Raw genomic sequence first — 21,761 nt, 5'->3', positions numbered from 1 at the left:
CACAAGCTGACTTTGCACCTTCCCTCCCCCTTTTTTTTTTTTTTGCAATGAACATTCATCTTGGTAAATCATTTTCTGATTCAGCAGTCATTTTCAGTGGAGCTTTTGCCCTCCCGAAATGCACCCTCTTGAACTTTCCTGAGGCAAACAAAATCCAACCTGGGCATATTTTCTTGTTTGCTTTCAATAAATGATAAGCCCAGGTTCATGGAGGGTGGTTGGCTTGAACTTTAACATGCAGCTCCTGCTTGTGTACTTAACAGCTGAGACTTTTTAGTTGCATTTGCAAATAAAACTGAGAAATAGGTAAGTGCATATGTGGTGACTTGTATCACAGTTTCCTGGCTACTTACACTACTTTTTGGTGGAGTGGGGGCTTTGGGATAGAAAGGAGCTGCCTAAATTACAAGTCTTTGATTACAATGATCATGCCATCAAATAAGAACTAAGATGGTGTAATATGTTGTTTGTTTCTGTATAGGGTAATTAATGTGCATGGTGCTTTACAAATACAAGAGAATAGGTCCCATCTCTGAGGGAGCTTACAATCTAAAATCTGAAACAAGTGAACACAGAGAAGATGGAGGGAAATGCAGGCAGGAGTAAGAAGGGGGAAATGTAGGCAGGAGTAAGGGGGAAATAATGCATTCGTTTCAATTACACATACTTTGGGTTTGTGATATCAGGCATGGGGATTACAGATTGTGTTAAAAGCTTTATAGAAAAGGTAGGTTTTGAGGTGGGATTTGAAATCACTAATAAAGGTGATGTAACAAAGGTATACTGTGCAAGTGCAACCAGATTAATAGTTCCCAGATTTTTAAATCGTCTCTTTTGAGTTAACTCCTTTCTAATCTTTGTTGGCCAGCCCATTTCTACAGATTATAAGATTTCAGCATCAGATGTCTAAATCTACAATAAAAACCTGTGCAGTTTGACAGCCAAGTACATGGAGAAAGTATAAGAAGCTTATATGTGATTTGCTCATGAATCTGACTGTTGCCTTGTCTGTGAAGATGTGCTAGCCTAGTATTATATATAGCCAATGACTAATGATCTACGATTTCCTAATGCCATTCAGTATTATTTTATATATTGCATGATTATCCTGACCTTCCCTGAAATTGCACAGGGTGGCACTTCACAGGGTTGCTGCAAGAATAAAATGGTGGTTGGTGGACTGGTGGAAGCAGAATAATTTATACTCCAGTAGCCTGTGAAATGAGAGAGTAACAGGCCCAAGCTCAACTAGCTATCATCATCAAGGCTACAGGGTTGTTAAAAACCTGTTTCTCCCCAGTCCTAGTTCAACATTGTGTTGACCACACCTACTTTGTTGTATCATGTAGTACAAGAGCTGTTATCCTTGGCAGGAGAGATTTTTACAGTGCAATCCTAGAAATGTCTACTCAGAAATAAGCTACATTGGGTTCAATGGGATTTACTCCCATGTAAATGAGATTAGGATTGCAGCCTTGGATACTTGCTGGGGTAAATCCCAATTAAACTTCTGGGAATTACTTCTGAGTAAACATGCTTATGATTCTGTTACATAGTTGTCTATGTACAGTAACTGTGAGATCTAAACCCAGGCTTGATTACAACATAACATAAATGAGGCTTGAGCTTCTTTTAAGGCTTGCTTAATGTAAAATTGTATTATACATCTGACTTTAGGTATTTTGCCTTTAACAAGATGGAAAAATTCCACGTTTTCTAATAGATACTAGCCTGGACCATTTTGCATTTCCTGTTCCCTTTTGCGCTTGTTCTATTGATGCTACTGTTTATTCATTATTATGCCTCCAGTTCTATGGTCATTATCTATGCCTTTATTTCATTCACACTGCAGTTTGACAACATCCTGAGCTTTTATATTTTAATAGGGAAACTACAGGTGGATTCAAAACAACATCACACACACAAGACTGTTATTTATATTCTCTCAAAATAGTGCTGTTTATTAGTAAAGCTGATTAATGGATTTCACCTTTACTGCTCCATTTAAAATGTTGTAATTTGATTTAGAGCATGAACCTGCTGCTGTGTCATTATATATAGTGCTGGAAGCCTTCTTTATTGTTTTAATATAAAGACTGGGGAGAAATCCACTAAAGTTCAGGGTTCAGTTAAAAATGTTTTATCTGAACAATAAATTGAAAGTTTAGGTTCAAGATTGTCAGACCAATTCGCTATTCCATTATGGCAAAATGTAGCCTAGAATGATGTTGCTATGTCAAGCCCAGCCCTTAGAGCTGTATGTGGTTCAAAGATGTCAGCAGAATGGTTCTTATCTCCCATATTTTGTTAAGATGACAAGTTGATGATGGCATTTTTCTCCAAGAATCGATTCTCCTGGTCTTGAGACAAAACTTACTGGTCTGAATTGAGATAGTAAATAAAATCACTGCTGAGGGAGGTTTAAAGGTTTGTTTAGGTAGCTGGTATGGCATAGTGGGGAGGAGACCCTGGCTGGGAATCCAGAGTCTGTGAGTTCAAATCCCCACTTGTGTCTCCTGGGTGTAAAGGGCCAGCTAAAGATCACCCCCACAGTGAGTGACTCAGGGGTTACGTGCCCTGTCACCTGTGCAGCCGTGGGCAAGCTACATAGTCCCAAGGAGCCCATTTGCCCCCCAGCTGGCAGTTGCGGACAAGGAAGGGGCTGGCTTGTGCAGCTGTGGCAAGCTGAGCAGGCTCTAGCCAGCTGGGGAGGACTAGCCTCACAGGGAGGCAATGGTAAACCCCCTCTGAATACCACATACGGTGAAAACCCTATTCATAGGTTGGGATCTACTTGAAGGCAGTCCATTTCCATTTAGGTTGTTTAGCAGCTAGCCATAAAGTTGAGGGATCAACATTCCAGCGTGGAGATACGGAAGGATAAGGAAATGGAACAAAAGGCAGAGGGCAGATGAAGTTTCTAAGGGGGAGTGGTCGGTGGAAAGATATAATCAGTTGACTGCGTGTACAGATGATGCGATAATATATAATGTTGAAAGGCTAATGAATAAGGTAGACTTTGAGGCTTATTAGAAAGCAGCACATGCCACAGATGAGTAAGGGTAAAAATAGCAAAGACTTGTGGAACCTTAAAAGCCCACAAATTTATTGTGGAATAAGTTTGCATGGACCTGAGTCCATTTTATCAGACGTTCTGTAACAGCTTGTGTTCTCCTGGAACTTCTTATCTGCAAGCTCTGCATATGCTCTGAAACCCAAGGCTCTACTCATAGGTAAAATGTATTTAGCTAAATTAGATTGACTTTTTGATTGTTAACTTGAAAGTCTCTGTGTGGTGTGTTGTCAGCCCTTTTTCTTAACCCCCCTTTCCCAAATTTTCTTTCTGTACTTTGACATTTTGTTGCATGAGTTTAAAATTGCATTTCTCTGAAATTTCTTACTGAAATCTTCCCAGTGTGTCAAACTGCATGGTTATTAAGCTATCCCTTGTGTTTCAAGGATCTCTCACAAAGGTCTGTAAGATTTGGTGTCCTGTCCTCTAACCCTTGGGAAAGTAAAGCTAAAGAACCTTTCATTTTTTTCCCCTAGACTTGGGCTGGAGGGAAGAGTAATTGTTTGTAGGACTTAACTCCCCCCCCCTGCTCAGCTGATGGATAACCTGAGAGATTTAGCTGGACTGGTGGCAGCCTGTCAGAATTCTTTTTTGGGAAAATCCTTTTACAAAAAAGGGGATTCAGCAGTAAGGAGAGAACCCCTTGTGGACCCTTGTCCATGAAAATTTATGCCATAGTACAGTGTGTTATTTGATAAGGTGCCATAACTCTCCTTGTTGTTTTTGCTGCAGCAGGCTAACACGGCAAACTCTGTGAAAAAGAATAGGCAAGGATCTGTTGAACAGTGAAGACAAATGTCTATGAAGACAAATTATCAAATGAGTCTAGGATGTTGAGAGGAGGGAGAGGCGGCTTTTATAGTCAAATATTTAGTTTATTGAGATGACCAAGAAATCTGTATGATGATGTGAGATCCTGAGTCTGCATAATTTAGGTACTCTGGAAACAAACTTGCAGTAACATTACTCTCCACACCCATTACCATTAGAATTTTTTGATGTGCCCTTGCTCCTGCTAAAACCATCTAATGCAAACATTTCCCAAAGAGCAGTCATCTGTTTTTATCAAAGGCACCTGCTTGAGTTTGATATTTCAACATACTTTCTCTTTTGCGGTCAGAAGAGGCCAGATATTTTTCTTAAGGCAATCATATAGAAACTTGAGACTTGAGCATGACTTCTGTAGTACATTTTATTACCTTTTTTATGTTATCCACTTTTTGGGATCTTGTGAGGTTCTAATGTGCTATAGCTAAACACAGTATTGATAGGGAAGTTTAATCAAAAAACTATTTGCATCTGATTTGAAAGTAAAACTTAATCCACAAAACAAAAATGATCCTGAAAGATAAACTGAATGCAAGGGGAGAAAACTGCAGCTAAATCCATGTTTTCACTCTGCCTCTCTAATGTAACAGTACAAAACTCTGGTGCCACTTGCAATGGTGACTTTTGCCTTCCCTGTATGCTAATCTCTAAAGTGTGGCAGTCAGCAGGAGATGAGGTTCCCATTGTCAGTCCTTTTGAATGACATTTGTGTTCTTTACCTGCCCAACCCTCCTAGTGTGATAGTCAGGACACAGAAGTCTTGGCCTGAACGTAGTTTAGCTGGATTGAATATATTCATCTCAATTACTTAATCTGGAGTTTGGCACCATTACAACATTATCTTGAAGTTGCTCATCCAGATACTTTGTAAGGGAGAAGGAGCATAGCTTGCATTTTTATGAAATTAATTGTGTGGAATCTTAGAACTTATTTTTAACAGTTCCGTAGACTCAAAAGATGCAGCCTCTAATAGTGAGATTCAAATTCTTGAACTGCATTTGTAACATGAAGTGTGGTGGGTTGTTACAATGGCTAGGATGTGGAAGGCTTCTAGGTTGAAGATTGAAGAGCTTTAGTTTCACTAATTATGCTGTTGGTTCATAACTCTGCCTCTAGGAACTTCTGCAACTGTGCAAGTCCTGATTCGTACAGCAGCTGTCCAAAGCTCTCAAGCATGATGGCACTTTCCTGGGTCACAGTCATTTCCATATTTGCGCTTTCCTCCATTTACTGCATAGTTTCTCACCCCAACTCGGAGTTGTGGTTTCAAGACCTCTTCCCCTCTAAAGTGTGCCCTGCGAATGCCAGCATGGACACTTTTTATGGCATCATGTTTGATGCAGGAAGCACAGGGACACGAATTCACATTTACACCTTTGTACAGAGAAGCCCAGGTAAGGTTGCATGGGAAGGTTCTCCTGAGAGATATGATTTACACATATGCCATGGGGACATTAGATTATGAATATATTGTAAGCCTTGGCTAATTCTGATACCAGTTACCTTGTTCATCATCCAAATGTTGGAGAACTAGCTTGAGCACTTCTGTAACCAATACTTGAAACTTAAGAACTGGAGTTTCTTAATGTTAAGAATTCCTAAGCCTTTATTCTCAGAGTTTCTGTCTTTTCATTAACTTTTGATCAGTTTTTACATGTTTGCTTCTCTTCCTAAATAAAGTTTGTTGTGGTTCAGTTGCACTGCCTATCACGCTTCTTTTGAGATGGTTTTTAATTTAAGGTCAATTGGTGACTTTGTCACAGAAAATACCAAGGTATTTTTGTCTGAAATAGTGCCTGTAGCAGCCTGAGTTTTACGAAGATGGAGACTTAGTAGTGGTGTGAGGTGTAGCCCTGTACCACCTATTAACTTCTGAAGTGAATTATTAGGAGATCATTAGTTAACTGTGGAAAACAGAACAAATATATTTTCTTAAAGCTATTCTTGGCAGACACAGGAAGGATGTTTTTTAACTTAGAAGGTGACCTTGTTTCAACAAGATGGATAAATGGGGAAAAAATAGGGATGGATCATGTTATAGGAAATGCTAGATAACCTTTTCAGCTCTTTATTTTGATCATTTAGCCTTGTCCAGATTAGCTTCCTTTGTCACATTTCATTTAATTATATGCTCTATTCTGTCCTGCTACTTCTCTTCACATCTTGATTTGCAGAGTTCAGAATTTCCTTTCTCAAAAGAATACTGAATTCTCACAATGGCATCCATGTATTCTTACTACCATCATCAAATGCAATATGCTGAAAAATGTGCCACAAAAGGCAAGGGGAGGATGTACTTGATGAAGTCTCTGGATTTTGGTCTCATGAAATCACTGGCCTTTTGCCGCTGCTACAGTGGGACAGATTCACAAAACAAAGCGGGGGAAGGGGAATAAAGGCTCCAGTATTAAAGGAGAGGAAGGGCAGTGCCCAGGAAGAGGAATAGCATGAGGAATTGGACCAATTGCAGAAAGGCTTGTTCCCATCTAAATGCATTACCATACTCAAAAGACACAATAGAAGCAGGGTGTTAAATTGGAAAGAAAGAATGATGGGTTGTAGGATACTGCAAGGCACTGACCCTCCTTGGGCTATAGTCACAAATAGATTATGCAACAAAATGCAGCTGGGTGCAAGTTGAAAACCGCCACAGTGGGCCATGCTAGAACGTTTACTGTGTGGAAGAAATAATTATGTGTTAAACTGATATCCTCTGAAATCAGTAAATTCCTCAATACATATGCACACACATTTGAGAAAGCAGACTATTATGAAAGGTGTTTGATTTGATTTTTGTAGAAAAGCCTACAGAATTGGAAGGGGAAATCTTTGAATCAGTCAAGCCAGGTCTCTCTGCTTACGCTGATCAACCTGAGAAGGTAAGACGTTCTGATGGGAAGGGAAAAAAATAGTCAGGTGAGAAGTAGATGGAAAGACAGGTGGATTCATGTGCAGGAAAAGATAAAGAGCATCCACTGAACACTGGCAGAATGTTGAAGGAGATTTTATTTATTTATATATAAGAAGCTGCCTTACACAAAGGCAGTCTATTTGTTCATCTAGCCCAGTAGTACAGTGGCAAATTCAGAAGTGCAGGGTCCTCTCATGATAGTCACAGCCACATCCCCACTCATCCTTTTTTTTTTTTGCTGCTGGGTTGAGAATGAGATCCTCTTCTACCACCATAACAAATGCCCCTAGGAGCTAATAAGCATGAAAGGGGAGTGAGCTACTGAGAAGAGTCTTCTCAATGGCTGACTCACCTCCTTTCACTCCGATTGGCTGTAATCAGCAGGAAAGGACAAGGAAGCATGTTAGAAGACCCCTCTTGGTGGCTGACATACTTTCATGTTGATTGGCTCATAGGATGCTGGAGACATAGGGACCCTGCTCCCAAAAAAGTAAGCGGTGTAAGACCCCCTAAGACACCAGATTACTACAGCCCTGATCTAGCCCTATACTGTGGCTCTGTGGCGGCTGGTGCCCATTGGAGCAGAAGGCAGGGAAGCCAACAGGGAGTGGAGCTAGAGCCAATGTCAGGCAGAGCCCATACTTCTCCCTGCTGAGTTGTACAAGGGCAACACTGGGACTAAGGAGGAGGAAGCTGACAGGCAGTGCCGCCCCTTGGATTGGTTGTAAGTAAGAAGGTAGGCAGGTGGGGGGTACCTGAAGGCAGACTGAGGTTGGTGGGGCACTGCCTCATTTGCCCTAATGGACCAACCTCCACTGCTGTGGCTTTTAGACACTGGTCCTGGGTCTCAGGCAGGGATCTTTCCCATCACCTGTTACTTGAACCTTCTAACTGGAGATTCCAGGGATTGGCCCTTCTACGTGAAATGCGTGTGCTCTACTAGTGAACTGTGGAACCTTGATGTGCAGCACCATCAGAATACATGGGACTGGACAGGGTTTCATAATGGCGAGGGGGGAAATGACAGGAGCTTACAGTCTAGGATAATGGGAAAGATAACAGAGGGAGGGTCAAGAGAGACATGGGTAGAAAGGGAGTAAATGCAGTTGTGTGTACTTCTAACTTGGTTAGAGTTGAGAGCAACCTTATCAACGCTTGTGTCTTGGTTTCTGTCAAACTTCAGGGAGCAGAAACGGTCAGACAATTGTTAGACATGGCCAAAGAAGCTGTGCCACCCAGCCACTGGAATAAAACCCCGGTAATACTGAAAGCCACAGCTGGTCTGAGGTTGTTAGCAGAGCACAAAGCCCAGGCTTTACTTTCTGAGGTAACATTGTGTTGTTTTGCAAAGGGATAGGGTGGTTCATTGTGCAAAAGTGGGGGTCATCCTTAATAGCCTTTTTTAATGCCTACCTCTCTCTCTCTCTCTCTCTCTCTGTGTGTTTTGCCATTTTTAATGCTATATTTATTTATTTAAAATATTTCTATCCTGCCCTTCTACCCTATAATAGGGCACTCAGGGTGGCTTACAATAAAATTGAACATGTACATAATAAAATCGTATGCAATGAAGATCACAAAAACATTAAAATAAATTAAAATACATAAAATGCAATTAAAATACATAACATACAATATATATACACACACACATATGAGAGAGAGAGAGAGAGAGAGAGAGAGAGGGGTACTAAAGGGACTACAGAGGTAAAAACTAAGAAGGCATAAAATCAGTGTCAGGCTCTACCCTCAGTCCCTGCCAAAGGCTCTCCGGAACAAGATCGTTTCCAGAAGTCTCTGGAAAACCATCAGGGAGGGAGCAGAGCAGGCTTCTTGGGGAAGGGTATTCCAAAGCTTGGGGGCAACAGCTGAAAAGGCTCTCTCCCATGTGCCTGTCAATCTAATGTTTTTCATTCCAGGCACGCAGAGGAGACTAGATGTGGATGATCTTAAATCCCGGGCAGGTACATATGGGTGTAAGCGGTCCCTCAGGTACATTGGTCCAAGGCCATTTAGGGCTTTAAAGGTCAGAACCAGCACTTTGAATGGGCCCCGGAAGCAGACTGGGAGCCAGTGGAGTCGATGAAGCACAGGGGTGATATGTTCCCTGTGCCGTGCTCCAGTTAACATTCTGACTGCTGCATTTTGAACCAACTGTAATTTCCAAACCGTTTTCAAAGGCAAATTCTATAGGTATAAACTCATTTTTGTTTTCCACAGGTCAGGGTTGTCTTTGAGAAGTCACCATTTCTAGTGCCTAATAATAGTGTTAGCATCATGGATGGATCTTATGAAGGTGGGTCCTGGGAAGAAGAAAACGGAAGCAATGGGGGTGGGTTCTGGGAAGAAGATGTGGGATGGGACCAAATGGGGAGAAACAACTATGGAAGGAAGAGGGAAGGAGAAGTGTCCTTCGGTGCTGAATGAAAGGTAAAAATGCTCTCATGGCGGCTAAAACCATGATATCCTACTTAAATCCAAGAGGTGTTTTAAGTTTCTGGAGGAGTGTACAGGAAAGCAAAGAGCTTCTTTGGTTTTGCTGGTGACACTTGATAATGAAAATACAATCAGATGAAAAGCAGTCACCGAGTCTTTGATTAGGACAAACTCAAGCATGGGACAAATTCCAACACCCAAAGTGGCATAGTGAGTAAATAGTTCAAGTGTGTCTAAGCCAGGGATGGGAGACCTTTTCTCAGCCCACAGGCAGCATTCCCTCATGGGCAACCTTCTTGAGGGCCACATGCCAGGGGTGGGTGAGGTGTTGGAGCCATAACCAGGCCAACCAACAGATACGACCCTTTTGTACTGTAGGTTACATTCAGTCAGAGGTTTATATGCATTTCATCCCCAGTCTCTCCATCGTCCACCCAGGCAAGCAAGAGAGCATTATTGCAGTTCAGGAACACATTTCAGCTAGGGCAAAGCACTGTAGGAGGTCGTGGAGTGCAGGCGTGAGGAGAGGTGTGGCCTAGGGAGGGGGCATGACTTGGGCAGAGTTCTGTGGACCAGATAAGAAAGGCCTGGAGGGCTGCATTTGGCCCCTGGACCTGAGGCTCCCCACTCCTGATCTGACTATATATGACACCTAGAGTAATGGGTCCTTGTTTCATGGTTTGCCAGTCAGCCTACATTTACCAAATGATATTCATCTCACATTGTGATGAGCTTTGGATTATTATTTGTTATTTATTGGGAAGCACAGGCAAAATAAATAGTCTGTGACGGCACACTTGCAATCTATATAGAGGCTGAGATAGCTCTTGGTTTCCTATCACATCTTACTTGTCACATGCTGAAAGTCAACTTGGATCCGCTCAATCCACACATTCAGCATGCCAGCTTGGTTGTGAATTGTCCATAAGTAGGCAAGGCAGTTAAGACTGTCCTTTAGAGTTCACTAAGGGTAAAGAAGTTACATTCTGCATGGGTTAGAAACGAAATGAAGTCAGATGGAAAACAGCAGTGAAAGCTGGGGGGGGAGGAGTCTAGAACATAATGCAAAAGCTCAGCAAGTAATGAATGAGATTCTGCTTAGACAAGAGCAGTTAAGTGATAAAGAGAAAACAGAGGTGCACCCAGTGCAATAGCAATGACTATTTTATTAGATTGTATTTGAGTCTAAAGATGGGTAGATTACAGTGGCTTTTCTTCCTCTTTGCAGGTATTCTAGCCTGGATCACTGTGAACTTTTTGACAGGTAATTGCTGCTGTGTAATACAGGCATACCCCGCTTTAATGTTCGCAATGGGACTGGAGAGTATAATTTAAGCGAAAATAAACTTTAAGTGAAGCAATTGTCTTCACTTGTACTGCACGCAATCACCACTAGATGGCAGCGGCGTCATGTCAATAAAGTGTACGTTATTGCGAAGTGCTCGAACGTTAAGCATGGTATGGGAACGTATGGAGCATGTACGTTATAGCAAGGCATTGTTAAGTGAAGCAACGTTAAACGGGGTATGCCTGTACCAATTTTAAGACTTGGAGAGAGCCTGTACCATAAAAACTGAGCAGGCAGTCCACCTTGCACATCTACTGTGTTCAGATGACTCTGCTGCTGAAATCTACCCAGGGCTGCAAAGGATAGATAGTCCTTGAACTTCTGCAATGTTACCTGCAGGGCAGCTGTATGGCCGGAACCAGCAGACAGTGGGGACCCTGGATTTGGGAGGAGCCTCAACCCAGATTACATTCCTGCCACAGCTGGAGGTGAGCAGATTCTTAAGGTTGCTATTGTTGTTGTTGTTATGTGCCTTCAAGTCGATTATGACTTATGGTGACCCTATGAATCAGTGACCTCCAGTAGCATCTGTTACATACCACCCTGTTCAGATCTTGTAAGTTCACGTCTGTGGCTTCCTTTATGGAATCAATCCATCTCTTGTTTGGCCTTCCTCTTTTTCTACTCCCTTTTGTTTTTCCCAGCATCATTGTCTAATCTAGTGAATCATGTCTTCTCATGATGTGTCCAAAGTATGATAACCTCAGTTTCATCATTTTAGCTTCTACTGACAGTTCTGGTTTAATTTGTTGTATGACCCAATTATTTGTCTTTTTCGCAGTCCATGGTATGCACAAAACTCTCATCCAACACCACATTTCAAAGGAGTTGATTTTTCTGTCACCGCTTTTTTCACTGTCCAACTTTCACATCCATACATAGAGATCGGGAAAACCATGTTCTGAATTATCCTGACTTTAGTGTTCAGTGATACACCTTTGCATTTGAGGACCTTTGCAAGTTCTAAGAACATAAGAAGAGCCTGCTGGATCAGGCCAGTGGCCCATCTAGTCCAGCATCCTGTTCTCACAGTGGCCAACCAGGTGCCTGGGGGAAGCCCGCAAGCAGGACCTGAGTGCAAGAACACTCTCCCCTCCTGAGGCTTCCGGCAACTGACTAGGGTGGCAGAGCACAGCCATCACGGCTAGTAGCCATTGATAGCCCTGTCCTCCATGAATTTGTCTAATCTTCTTTTAAAGCCATCCAAGCTGGTGGCCATTACTGCATCTTGTGGGAGCAAATTCCATAGTTTAACTATGCGCTGAGTAAAGAAGTACTTCCTTTTGTCTGTCCTGAATCTTCCAACATTCAGCTTCTTTGAATGTCCACGAGTTCTAGTATTATGAGAGAGGGAGAAGAACTTTTCTCTATCCACTTTCTCAATGCCATGCATAATTTTATACACTTCTATCATGTCTCCTCTGACCCGCCTTTTCTCTAAACTAAAAAGCCCCAAATGCTGCAACCTTTCCTCGTAAGGGAGTTGCTCCATCCCCTTGATCATTCTGGTTGCCCTCTTCTGAACCTTTTCCAACTCTATAATATCTTTTTTGAGATGAGGCGACCAGAACTGTACACAGTATTCCAAATGCGGCCGCACCATAGATTTATACAACGGCATTATGATATCGGCTGTTTTATTTTCAATACCTTTCCTAATTATCGCTAGCATGGAATTGGCCTTTTTCACAGCTGCCGCACACTGGGTCGACATTTATCGTGCTGTCCACTACAACCCCGAGGTCTCTCTCCTGGTCGGTCACCGCCAGTTCAGACCCCATGAGCGTATATGTGAAATTAAGATTTTTTGCTCCAATATGCATAATTTTACACTTGTTTATATTGAATTGCATTTGCCATTTTTCTGCCCATTCACTCAGTTTGGAGAGGTCTTTTTGGAGCTCTTCGCAATCCCTTTTTGTTTTAACAACCCTGAACAATTTAGTGTCGTCAGCAAACTTGGCCACTTCACTGCTCACTCCTAATTCTAGGTCGTTAATGAACAAGTTGAAAAGTACAGGTCCCAATACCGATCCTTGAGGGACTCCAATTTCTACAGCCCTCCATTGGGAGAACTGTCCGTTGATTCCTACTCTCTGCTTTCTGCTTCTTAACCAATTCCTTGTCCACAAGAGGACCTCTCCTCTTATTCCATGACTGCTAAGCTTCCTCAGAAGTCTTTGGTGAGGTACCTTGTCAAACGCTTTTTGAAAGTCTAAGTACACTATGTCCACTGGATCACCTCTATATGCTTGTTGACACTCTCAAAGAATTCTAGTAGGTTACTGAGACAGGACTTTCCCTTGCAGAAGCCATGCTGGCTGTGCTTCAGCAAGACTTGTTCTTCTATGTGCTTAGTTAATCTAGCTTTAATAATACTTTCTACCAGTTTTCCAGGGACAGAAGTTAAGCTAACTGGCCTGTAATTTCCGGGATCCCCTCTGGATCCCTTTTTGAAGATTGGCGTTACATTTGCCACTTTCCAGTCCTCAGGCACGGAGGAGGACCTGAGGGACAAGTTACATATTTTAGTTAGTAGATCAGCAATTTCACATTTGAGTTCTTTGAGAACTCTCGGGTGGATGCCATCCGGGCCCGGTGATTTGTCAGTTTTTATATCGTCCATTAAGCCTAGAACTTCCTCTCTCGTTACCACTATTTGTCTCAGTTCCTCAGAATCCCTTCCTGCAAATGTTAGTTCAGGTTCAGGGATCTGCCCTATATCTTCCACTGTGAAGACAGATGCAAAGAATTCATTTAGCTTCTCTGCAATCTCCTTATCGTTCTCTCATAGTTGCCCTCGCCAATCCTAGCCTTCTTCGGATTTCTTGACTATTATCTCCATTTTGGTTAATGACTGTGCCAAGGTATTGATAATCCTTGATAAGTTCAATGTCCTCATTGTCAACTGTAAAGTTACATCAATCTTCTGTTGTCATTACTTTAGTTTGACATTCAGCTATAGTCCTGCTTTTGTGCTTTCCTCTTTAACTTTCATCAGCACTCGTTTCAAATCATTACTGGTTTCTGCTAGTAGTATGGTATCATCTGCATATCTTAAATATTGATATTTCTCTCTCCAATTTTCACACCTCCATTTTGGTCCAATCCTGCTTTCCGTATGATATGTTCTGCATATATATTATATAAATAGGGTGATAAAATACACCCGTCTCACACCCTTTCCGATGGGGAACCATTGGTTTCTCCATATTCTGTCCTTACAGTAGCCTCTTGTCCAGAGTATAGGTTGCGCATTAGGACGATCAGATGCTGTGGCACCCCCATTTCTTTTAAAGCATTCCATAGTTTTTCATGATCTACACAGTCAAAGGCTTTGCTGTAATCTATAAAGCACAGGGTGATTTTCTTCTGAAATTCCTTGGTCCTTTCCATTATCCAACGTATGTTTGCAATATGATCTCTGGTGCCTCTTCCCTTTCTAAATCCAGCTTGGACATCTGGCATTTCTCGCTCCAAATATGGTAAGAGCCTTTGTTGTAGAATCTTGAGCGTTACTTTACTTGCATGGGATATTAAGGCAATAGTTCGATAATTACTGCATTCCCTGGGATCCCCTTTCTTTGGAATTGGGATGTATATGGAACGCTTCCAGTCTGTGGGCCATTGTTTAGTTTTCCATATTTCTTGACAGATTTTTGTCAAAATATGGACAGATTCAGTCTCAGTAGCTTGTAGCAAGTCTATTGGTATACCGTCTATTCCTTGTGATTTGTTTCTTCCAAGTATTTTAAGAGCAGCTTTCACCTCGCACTCTAAAATTTCTGGTTCTTCATCATAGAGTTCCTCCGTGAATGAATCTGTCATCCTGGCATCTCTTTTATGTAATTCTTCAGTGTATTGCTTCCATCTTCCCTTTATTTCATCTCAGTCAGTCAGTGTGTTCCCCTGTTGATTATTCAACATCCCTACTCGTGGTTTAAATTTCCCTTTCATTTCTCTAATCTTTTGGAACAGGGCTCTTGTTCTTCCCTTTTTGTTGTCCTCTTCTATTTCTATACAGTAACTATTGTAATAGGTCTCTTTGTCCCTACGTACTAGTCGCTGTATTGTTGCATTTAGGGTTCTGACTGTGTTTCTGTCTCCTTTTGCTTTCCTTCTCTCTTTAACCATTTTAAGAGTTTCTTCAGTCATCCACTCTTTCTTTTTAACTAGTGGTATCGTCTTTCTTCCCTGATAATGTCTCTGACTTCAACCCATAGTTCTTTTGGTTCTCTGTCAACTAAGTTTAAAGCCTCAATCCTGTTCCTTATTTGATCTTTATATTTTTCTGGGATGTTATTTAAATCGTAATTTGGCATTATGATTGCTTTGTTGTTCTTCTTTAGATTTATTCTGATTTTCGATATTACCAGTTCATGATCTGTACCACAGTCTGCCCCTGGTCTTGTTTTCGCAGAAAGTATGGAACTTCTCCATCTTCTGCTACCAATTATATAATCAATTTGATTCCTATATTGACCATTTGGTGATGTCTATGTGTACAGTCGTCTTTTCGATTGCTCAAAAAATGTGTTGGCAAGAAACAAATTATTGGCTTCACAGAATTCATTAAGTTTTTCTCCTGCTTCATTTCTGCCTCCTAAGCCACATTTCCCCACAGTTTCTGTGTTCCCTACTTTTGTATTCCAATCCCCCATTATCAGAAGATGTTGTTTTGGTGTGTGATCAATTTCTTCCTGTACTTCTGCGCAAAATCTTTCCAATTCCTCCTCTTCTGTGTTTGCCGTTGGACCGTAGACTTGGATGGTTATGTTAATAGGTTTCCTGTTAAATCTCATTGATATCACTCGCTCAGGCCTTGCGTTATAGCTCCTAATTGCTTTTGCTACATCACTTCTCATTACTAAAGCAACCCCGTTTCTTCTTAATTTCTTCTTAATTTCTCATTTCCTGCATAAAATGTTTTGTAGTTGCCTGATTGAAAATGTTGCATTCCCATCCACTCATGCCAAATATTGTAATGTTGATACGTTCCATTTCTTACTGGATGATTTCTAACTTTCCCTGGTTCATGTTCCTGTTGTGTACATTGTACAACTCTGGACTCTCCTTTCGCATCTGTGCACACCAGCCTTTGGGCTTCCATTTGGCTTTGACCCAGTGGTGTCATTAGCCACAGCGCTGCTCGTACTTGTCCATTGTTCTTTCCCAGTAGCTCACTGAGTGACATCTGACCTGGGGGGGTCTCCTCCTTTACTGTCCTGGGAATATATACTGTGGAAGAAAAACAAGCTTCCAGTTGTGTTTATTTGAGATCAGTTTTGTTGTTGTTGTTATGTGCCTTCAAGTCAATTACAATTTATGGCGACCCTATGAATCAGTGACCTCCAAGAGCATCTGTCATGAACCACCCTGTTCAGATCTTGTAAGTTCAGGTCTGTGGCTTTTTTCCCCAGTAGCTTGGTGAGTGCCTTCTGACCTGGGGGTCTCATCTTCCAGCACTATCTCATTTTGCATTTTGGATAGTCTATTCATAGGGTTTTCATGGTTAGAGGTATTCAAACGTGGTTTACCATTGCCTTCCTCTGAGTCTGGATGCATGTTAGTCTGGTGTCTCAGCTTTGACCATTCTGCCTTGGGTGCCCCTGCTAGGAGTCTAGCCTCTTGGTCTAGAATCCTGACAGCTCTCCGCCCCTCCTTCATCATCACCCTAGCCCAATGGTGCTGGGTATGTTTACATTACACAAATGTCTATGAAATTTAGCAGTTAGTTTTCAACCTGCTTTCTCTTGAATAACAAGTTTTTTTCATTATCCTAATTTTTAGGAAACCCTAGAACAAACTCCAATAGATTTCCTTACCTCATTTGACATGTTCAACAGCACATATAAGCTCTACACACACAGGTGAGTGAGAAGGTGCTGTATAAAAGGCCTTTCTTTCACAACTTGGGGGTACTGCAAAATTCACGTCAGAAGTCATATTTACCTTCATAATTTGTGCTGTTCAGTTTGAAGTCAGCATCTTTTGCTAGTTGCCAGAATACCACATGAATGTAGGCCTTCGTTCTCATTATAACCAGGGTAGGTTGTGGATTACTGTAAAGAGAGCCGCATGCTGGCATTTCATATCTGGGGCTTAGCAAGCAGGGAGCTCTTTTAGCAGAGTATCATTTTTATATCCTTGTTCATCAAATAAGTTCCTGCCTAGTCTTGCATGTGGGATAGGATGGACACCAATTTTTTAAAAAGTGCTTTTCAACTTTACAGCTTTTCCTTTACAGCTATTTGGGCTTTGGTCTGAAAGCTGCACGGCTAGCAACATTGGGAGCCCTGGAAATGGAAGGTACAGTCAGACAGAATCACTTCATTGGTGCTTTTGTGTGCATGTTAATCTTGCGGTAGCTATGCAATTCCCATGTTTTCTGGTGGGTGTCTCATCTTTGTCTCTGCATGCTGGCTGTGGTTTGTCTAGGAACGGGGCAGGACTTATTTCTGTTGAGTAGTATAAAGCTGTATGGGGAGAAATATCTCTGGATGGTATACTCCACTGCCCACTCCATTGTCCAACCAGCTCCCTGACTGAGATGGCGGAGAAGGTTTCTATTGTGGCAGTTGTCATGGTCTTGACCCCCGCAGGCTGTCAAGGTGCATGCTTCAGACCCAATTCCCCCACCTGGGCAATCGATCTGGAACCCAATACCCCCCTTGCCAAGGCTGTGCAAGCAACACCAACCCTGCAAGGTAGAAGATAGGCTGCCACCACCCCTTCAACTGGTTCCACTCTGAGTTAGGGGAAACCCAGAGCCCAGATATAGGTAAACCAAGGATTCCTAAAGACAAGAGCCAAACAAGCACTCCTTGTCCAGAAGCCTCTGGTAAAGCCAAAATACAATCCCTTCTTTCCTTTGGTAGTTATGGTCAGTAATCAAGGTGCTGGATTCAGAACCAAATTGGTCTCACTCAATGAATACACAAGGATAATAAGAAGTAGCTTTATTAAAAATATAAGTGCACATTTAATAGCAGCAAAAACAGTTCCTCAAAACCACACCCAACCAGGGGTTTAGGTATAAGATAAGAGAGTTCAAAACACAACAGAAAATAATAAACTAACTAGCCTGTTCTACTTACTGAAGAGGTAGTTGTTGGTAAATCTCATCTCTCCTCAGAGAGACATCAGCATAGTAAGAAGCAGTGGAACCCCACATGGACAACCACCCTTCCAGATGGAATCCAGGGAACATTCAAGAGAACGCCCAGGGGAACATCCCAGGCACGTCCAGGGGAACAAAAGCAATGGGTCTCATCCCCTATACTTAAGGGAAAAACCCCAGCAACAGTTCAGGATGGATCAGCCAATCAGGGGGCTTTCTGATGCAATCATATTCCCGAAGCTTCTTCACTTTTTCACGCCTTGCAGGCCCCCCTCCCCTCTCTGATCTCAACCTTCTCAGGCCCACATGGCCTCGAGTACTAGGCTCCCAGCAGATAGCAGAGATAAAGAGGTGTTTCTGTTCAGGCCTCCTAATTACTTGCAGCTGGAAACGAAACTTAAAATTTTCCTCTCACAGAGGCCTGTCTCCTCCCAAGATGTAACTCCCACAATTCCCTGCATCTGAGCCATGTTACAAGAAAACCAGGTTAACAAATTTGCAAGTTCATGACACCAGTTGTGCTATGTGGTGCCACAGGGTACCAGCTTGTCCCCAATACTGTTTAATATCTGTGTGAAGCCCTTGGGGAGTGGTCATCAAGAGATTTGGGGCTAGGTGTCAGCAATATGCTGGTGATACCCAGCTCTATTTCTCTGTAACATCTGAATCGGGAGAGGCCCTGCAAGCCCTGGATCAGTGCCTGGACTCAGTGGTGTGCTGGATGAGGGTCAATAAACTGAGTATGAATCCTAGCAAGATGGAGGTGGTTGGTGGTTCCCGTGTTCAGATAATTGGTCAGTTGCCTGCTTTGGCTGGGTCATACTCCCTATGAAAGAGCAGGTTCATAGTCTGGGGGTGCTCCTGGATCCATCTTTCTCACTAGAGGCCCAGGTGACCTCCGTGGCTAGGAGTGCCTTTTACCAGCTTCGGCTGGTAAGACAGTTGTTGCTGTTTCTGGAACAGGATAGCCTCACCACTGTTGTCTATGCACTGGTAGCCTTCAGGCTGGATAACTGTAATGCGCTGTATGTGGGGCTGTCCTTGAGGTTAGTTTGGAAGCTGCAGCTTGTGCAAAATGCAGCGGTGTGACTGCTCACTGGGGTAGGGTATCTCCAACATGTCACTCTACTGCTGAAAGAATTGCATTGGCTGCCCATTAGCTACCGAACCAAGTTCTGGTTTAGGTGTACAAAGCCCTATGCAGCTTGGGCCAGGATTCCTGAAAGATAGTCTTACCCCTTATATACCCAATCAATCACTGTGCTCTGCAAATGAGGACCTCCTGCAGATACCATCTTATCAGGAGGTCCATTCCACACAACATAGGAAGCAGACTTTTAGTGTTGTCATTGATACTTTGGAATTCCCTTCCTTTATGTATTAGACAGGCACCATCTCTGTTATCTTTTTAGCACATAGTGAAAGCCTCTTCCGGTAAGACTTTTAAGTAGAGTCCTTATGTCTGTGTTTGTGCTGAAATTGCTTTTAAAAATGTTTTTAAAGCGTTTTTTTTAAAAGATGTTTAAAAAGAGAAGTAAAGATCTTTTGTTTTAATATACTTTTAAAGTCTTAAGAGTTTAAGAGTGTTTTTAGTGTTTTTTAATGTTGCCCTAAGCTCCTTTTGGGAGGAAGAGTGGGATATAAATTTAATAAGTAAATAAAATAAATAATAGAGACCCCAGGACATTATTCTTGGGGGATTCAATATTCATGCCAATTCTGCCTTTTGTAGTCTGGCTCCGGACTTCATAGCCGCCATGACAACCATTGAGCTGTCTCAATATAGTGTGCATCCAACACATACTGCCAGTCATACCCTAGGTTTGGTCTTTGGTACAGAGGTGATTGGAAGATCCAGTGTTGGAGGGGTGATTATTACCCCATTGTCATGGACGGATCGCTCCTTGATGAAGTTTGGACTTTCTGGCTGATCCTCCCTGCAGGTTGGGGGAGCAGATAGCTTGGTCTGTCCTGGGAAACTGAAGAAATTTGATGGATTTCTGAATGCTCTGGAGGATTTTCTAGGTGGCATGGCTGATGCCCCTGGCAAGGCTGTAGTTTCATTGTAGAATGGCAAGGTAGAAAAGGCCGTGAATATGATCACTCCTAAGTGCCCTTTCTGGCCATGGGGAGTCCAGGAGGCTCCTTGGTTTTCAGGGCAACTGCAGGCAATGACGCAGATTAGCCGACAGCTAGAGCTCATGTGGCATAAGTCCCAATACGAATCTGACTGAATGCAGGTGTGAGCGCACAGCTGCACCTACTCTGCGTCAGTGAGAACAGCCAAGAGTATACCTCTCACCCTCTATTGTGTCCTCAGTTAAATGCCCAGCAGATCTGTTTAGAGAGATAAATGAGGTGGTTCAGACCAGCATCATATCATTAACTACTGATCACTCAGTGGCCTACCATGAAAGACTTGTAATGTACTCTGAGGGCAAAATTGCTCAGATCAGTGCCATACTTCATGCCAAAATTAGTGCAGGCCTATTGAAGGATCCTGGAGCACAGTTGGGTTACAGCCTCTGAGATTAATTTCAGTTGTTGCAGCTGGAGGATGTTGACAGGACACTTGCAGTGTTAAGGCAGACTACATGCCCTCTCAATCCCTTCCCATCATGTCTGGTAAAATCTTGTAGGAGGGGATTGACTGGTTGGGTCTAGGAGTGGTTACTACCTCACGATATGAGGGAATTATGCCCACTGCCTTGAAAGAAATGGTGGTGTAGCCCCTTCCTAGATCCACAGGTTTTGGAAAACTACTGCCCTGTCTCTAGTATTCCCTTCCTGGGCAAGGTGATTGAGAGGTTGGTAGCTGATCAGCTACAGGTATGCCTGGAGGAATCAAATTATCTAGATGCAGTTTAGTTAGATTTCAGGCCCAGTTTTAGCATCAAAACAGCCTTAGTTGGCCTGATTGATGATTTTTATTGGGAAAGAGTTAGGGGAGTGCAATACTGGTTTTCCTTGATCTCTCAGTGACTTTCAATACCATTAACCATGGTGTCGTTCTGGAACAACTCAAGACGATGCGCATTGGAGGCACAATATTACGGTGGTTCCACCTACAGGTAGGATTGTTACCAGAAAGTAGTACTAAGCGACTGTTGCTTAGCCTAATGGCTTTTGAGCTGTGCTGTCTTGCAAGGGTTCATTCTGTCTCCTATGCAGTTCAACGTTTATATGAAAGCTTTGGCAGCTGTCGTCTAGGGATCTGAAGCATGCTGATGACATGCAGCAATATCTGAATCAGGAGAGGCTGTGCAGGTGTTGGACTGGTGTCTGGAAGCAGTGATGGGCTGGATGGGGGGCAATAAACTGAGGCTGAATCCTGATAAGACAGGCATGCTGTGGATAAGCAGTTTCTGTGTCCAGGAATTAGGTGGACAACCTGTTGTGGGAGGGGTTTTACTTCCCTTGAAGGAACACGTTCATAATCTGGGGGGACACCTGGATTCCAACCTGCTACTGTATGCTATTGCTAGGAGTGCTAAGGCTTGTTTGCCAGCTATGGCAATCCTGAACTGTGATAGCCTAGCCTCAGTGGTCCATGTGACCTCCTGCCTGGCCTACTGCAATGCATTTTATGTGGTGCTGCCCTTGAAGACTGTCCAGAGGCTACATCTAACGCAGAATGCAGCTGCTAAGTTGATGAGTGGGGCAGCCTGATGGGACCATGTGTCATCGATCCTGAAAGCAGTACACTGGTTGCCAGTAAGCTTCCAGGCCCAATTCAATGTGTTAGCACTAGCGTACATATGTAATGTAGCATAAGTGGTTTGGGACCCAAGTACCCAAAAGAGCACCTCCTCCAATGTCAACCATCTTGGGGCCTACAATCAGCAGAGGAGGCACCATTGGTGGTGGTGCTGAGGTGGCGCTGATCCGTGCCAAGGCCTTGGTGGTAGTTGTCTGTGCAATGCCCTTCGTTTGGTGCAGCTGTCTTTCGCATTATTAACATTCAGGAGGAATTAAAAAACATTCCTGTTCATCTCAGGCATTTGATGGCTAAAAGATATTGTTTCTGGCAAACTTGAAATTATTA

At 42.7% G+C, this 21,761-nt stretch overlaps 1 protein-coding gene across 3 annotated transcripts in view; it reads left to right on the top strand.

Annotated features, from left to right (window-relative positions):
- The window catches only part of ENTPD5 (ectonucleoside triphosphate diphosphohydrolase 5 (inactive)), a 32,129-nt gene that overhangs the window by 687 nt on the left and 9,681 nt on the right, over nucleotides 1–21,761 (top strand). Inside the window, exons 1-9 of one of the 3 annotated variants that reach the window (XM_061611721.1) lie at nucleotides 111–306; nucleotides 5,018–5,295; nucleotides 6,701–6,780; nucleotides 7,996–8,139; nucleotides 9,033–9,108; nucleotides 10,477–10,512; nucleotides 10,936–11,024; nucleotides 16,387–16,466; nucleotides 16,844–16,905. In XM_061611721.1, the coding sequence (XP_061467705.1) occupies nucleotides 5,076–5,295; nucleotides 6,701–6,780; nucleotides 7,996–8,139; nucleotides 9,033–9,108; nucleotides 10,477–10,512; nucleotides 10,936–11,024; nucleotides 16,387–16,466; nucleotides 16,844–16,905 (787 nt within the window). In that variant the 5' untranslated portion in view covers nucleotides 111–306; nucleotides 5,018–5,075. Of the gene's footprint in view, nucleotides 1–110; nucleotides 307–2,864; nucleotides 3,234–5,017; nucleotides 5,296–6,700; nucleotides 6,781–7,995; nucleotides 8,140–9,032; nucleotides 9,109–10,476; nucleotides 10,513–10,935; nucleotides 11,025–16,386; nucleotides 16,467–16,843; nucleotides 16,906–21,761 lie in introns of those variants that run through there. The other 2 variants (XM_061611719.1, XM_061611720.1) reach the window with 2 other exon arrangements.

The sequence above is a fragment of the Rhineura floridana genome, chromosome 2 (assembly GCF_030035675.1).
Source record: "Rhineura floridana isolate rRhiFlo1 chromosome 2, rRhiFlo1.hap2, whole genome shotgun sequence".
NCBI classification, from domain to species: Eukaryota; Metazoa; Chordata; class Lepidosauria; order Squamata; family Rhineuridae; genus Rhineura; species Rhineura floridana.
Note: the sequence above shows the minus strand (reverse complement) of the source record. Positions and strands in the feature narration are given on the sequence as shown.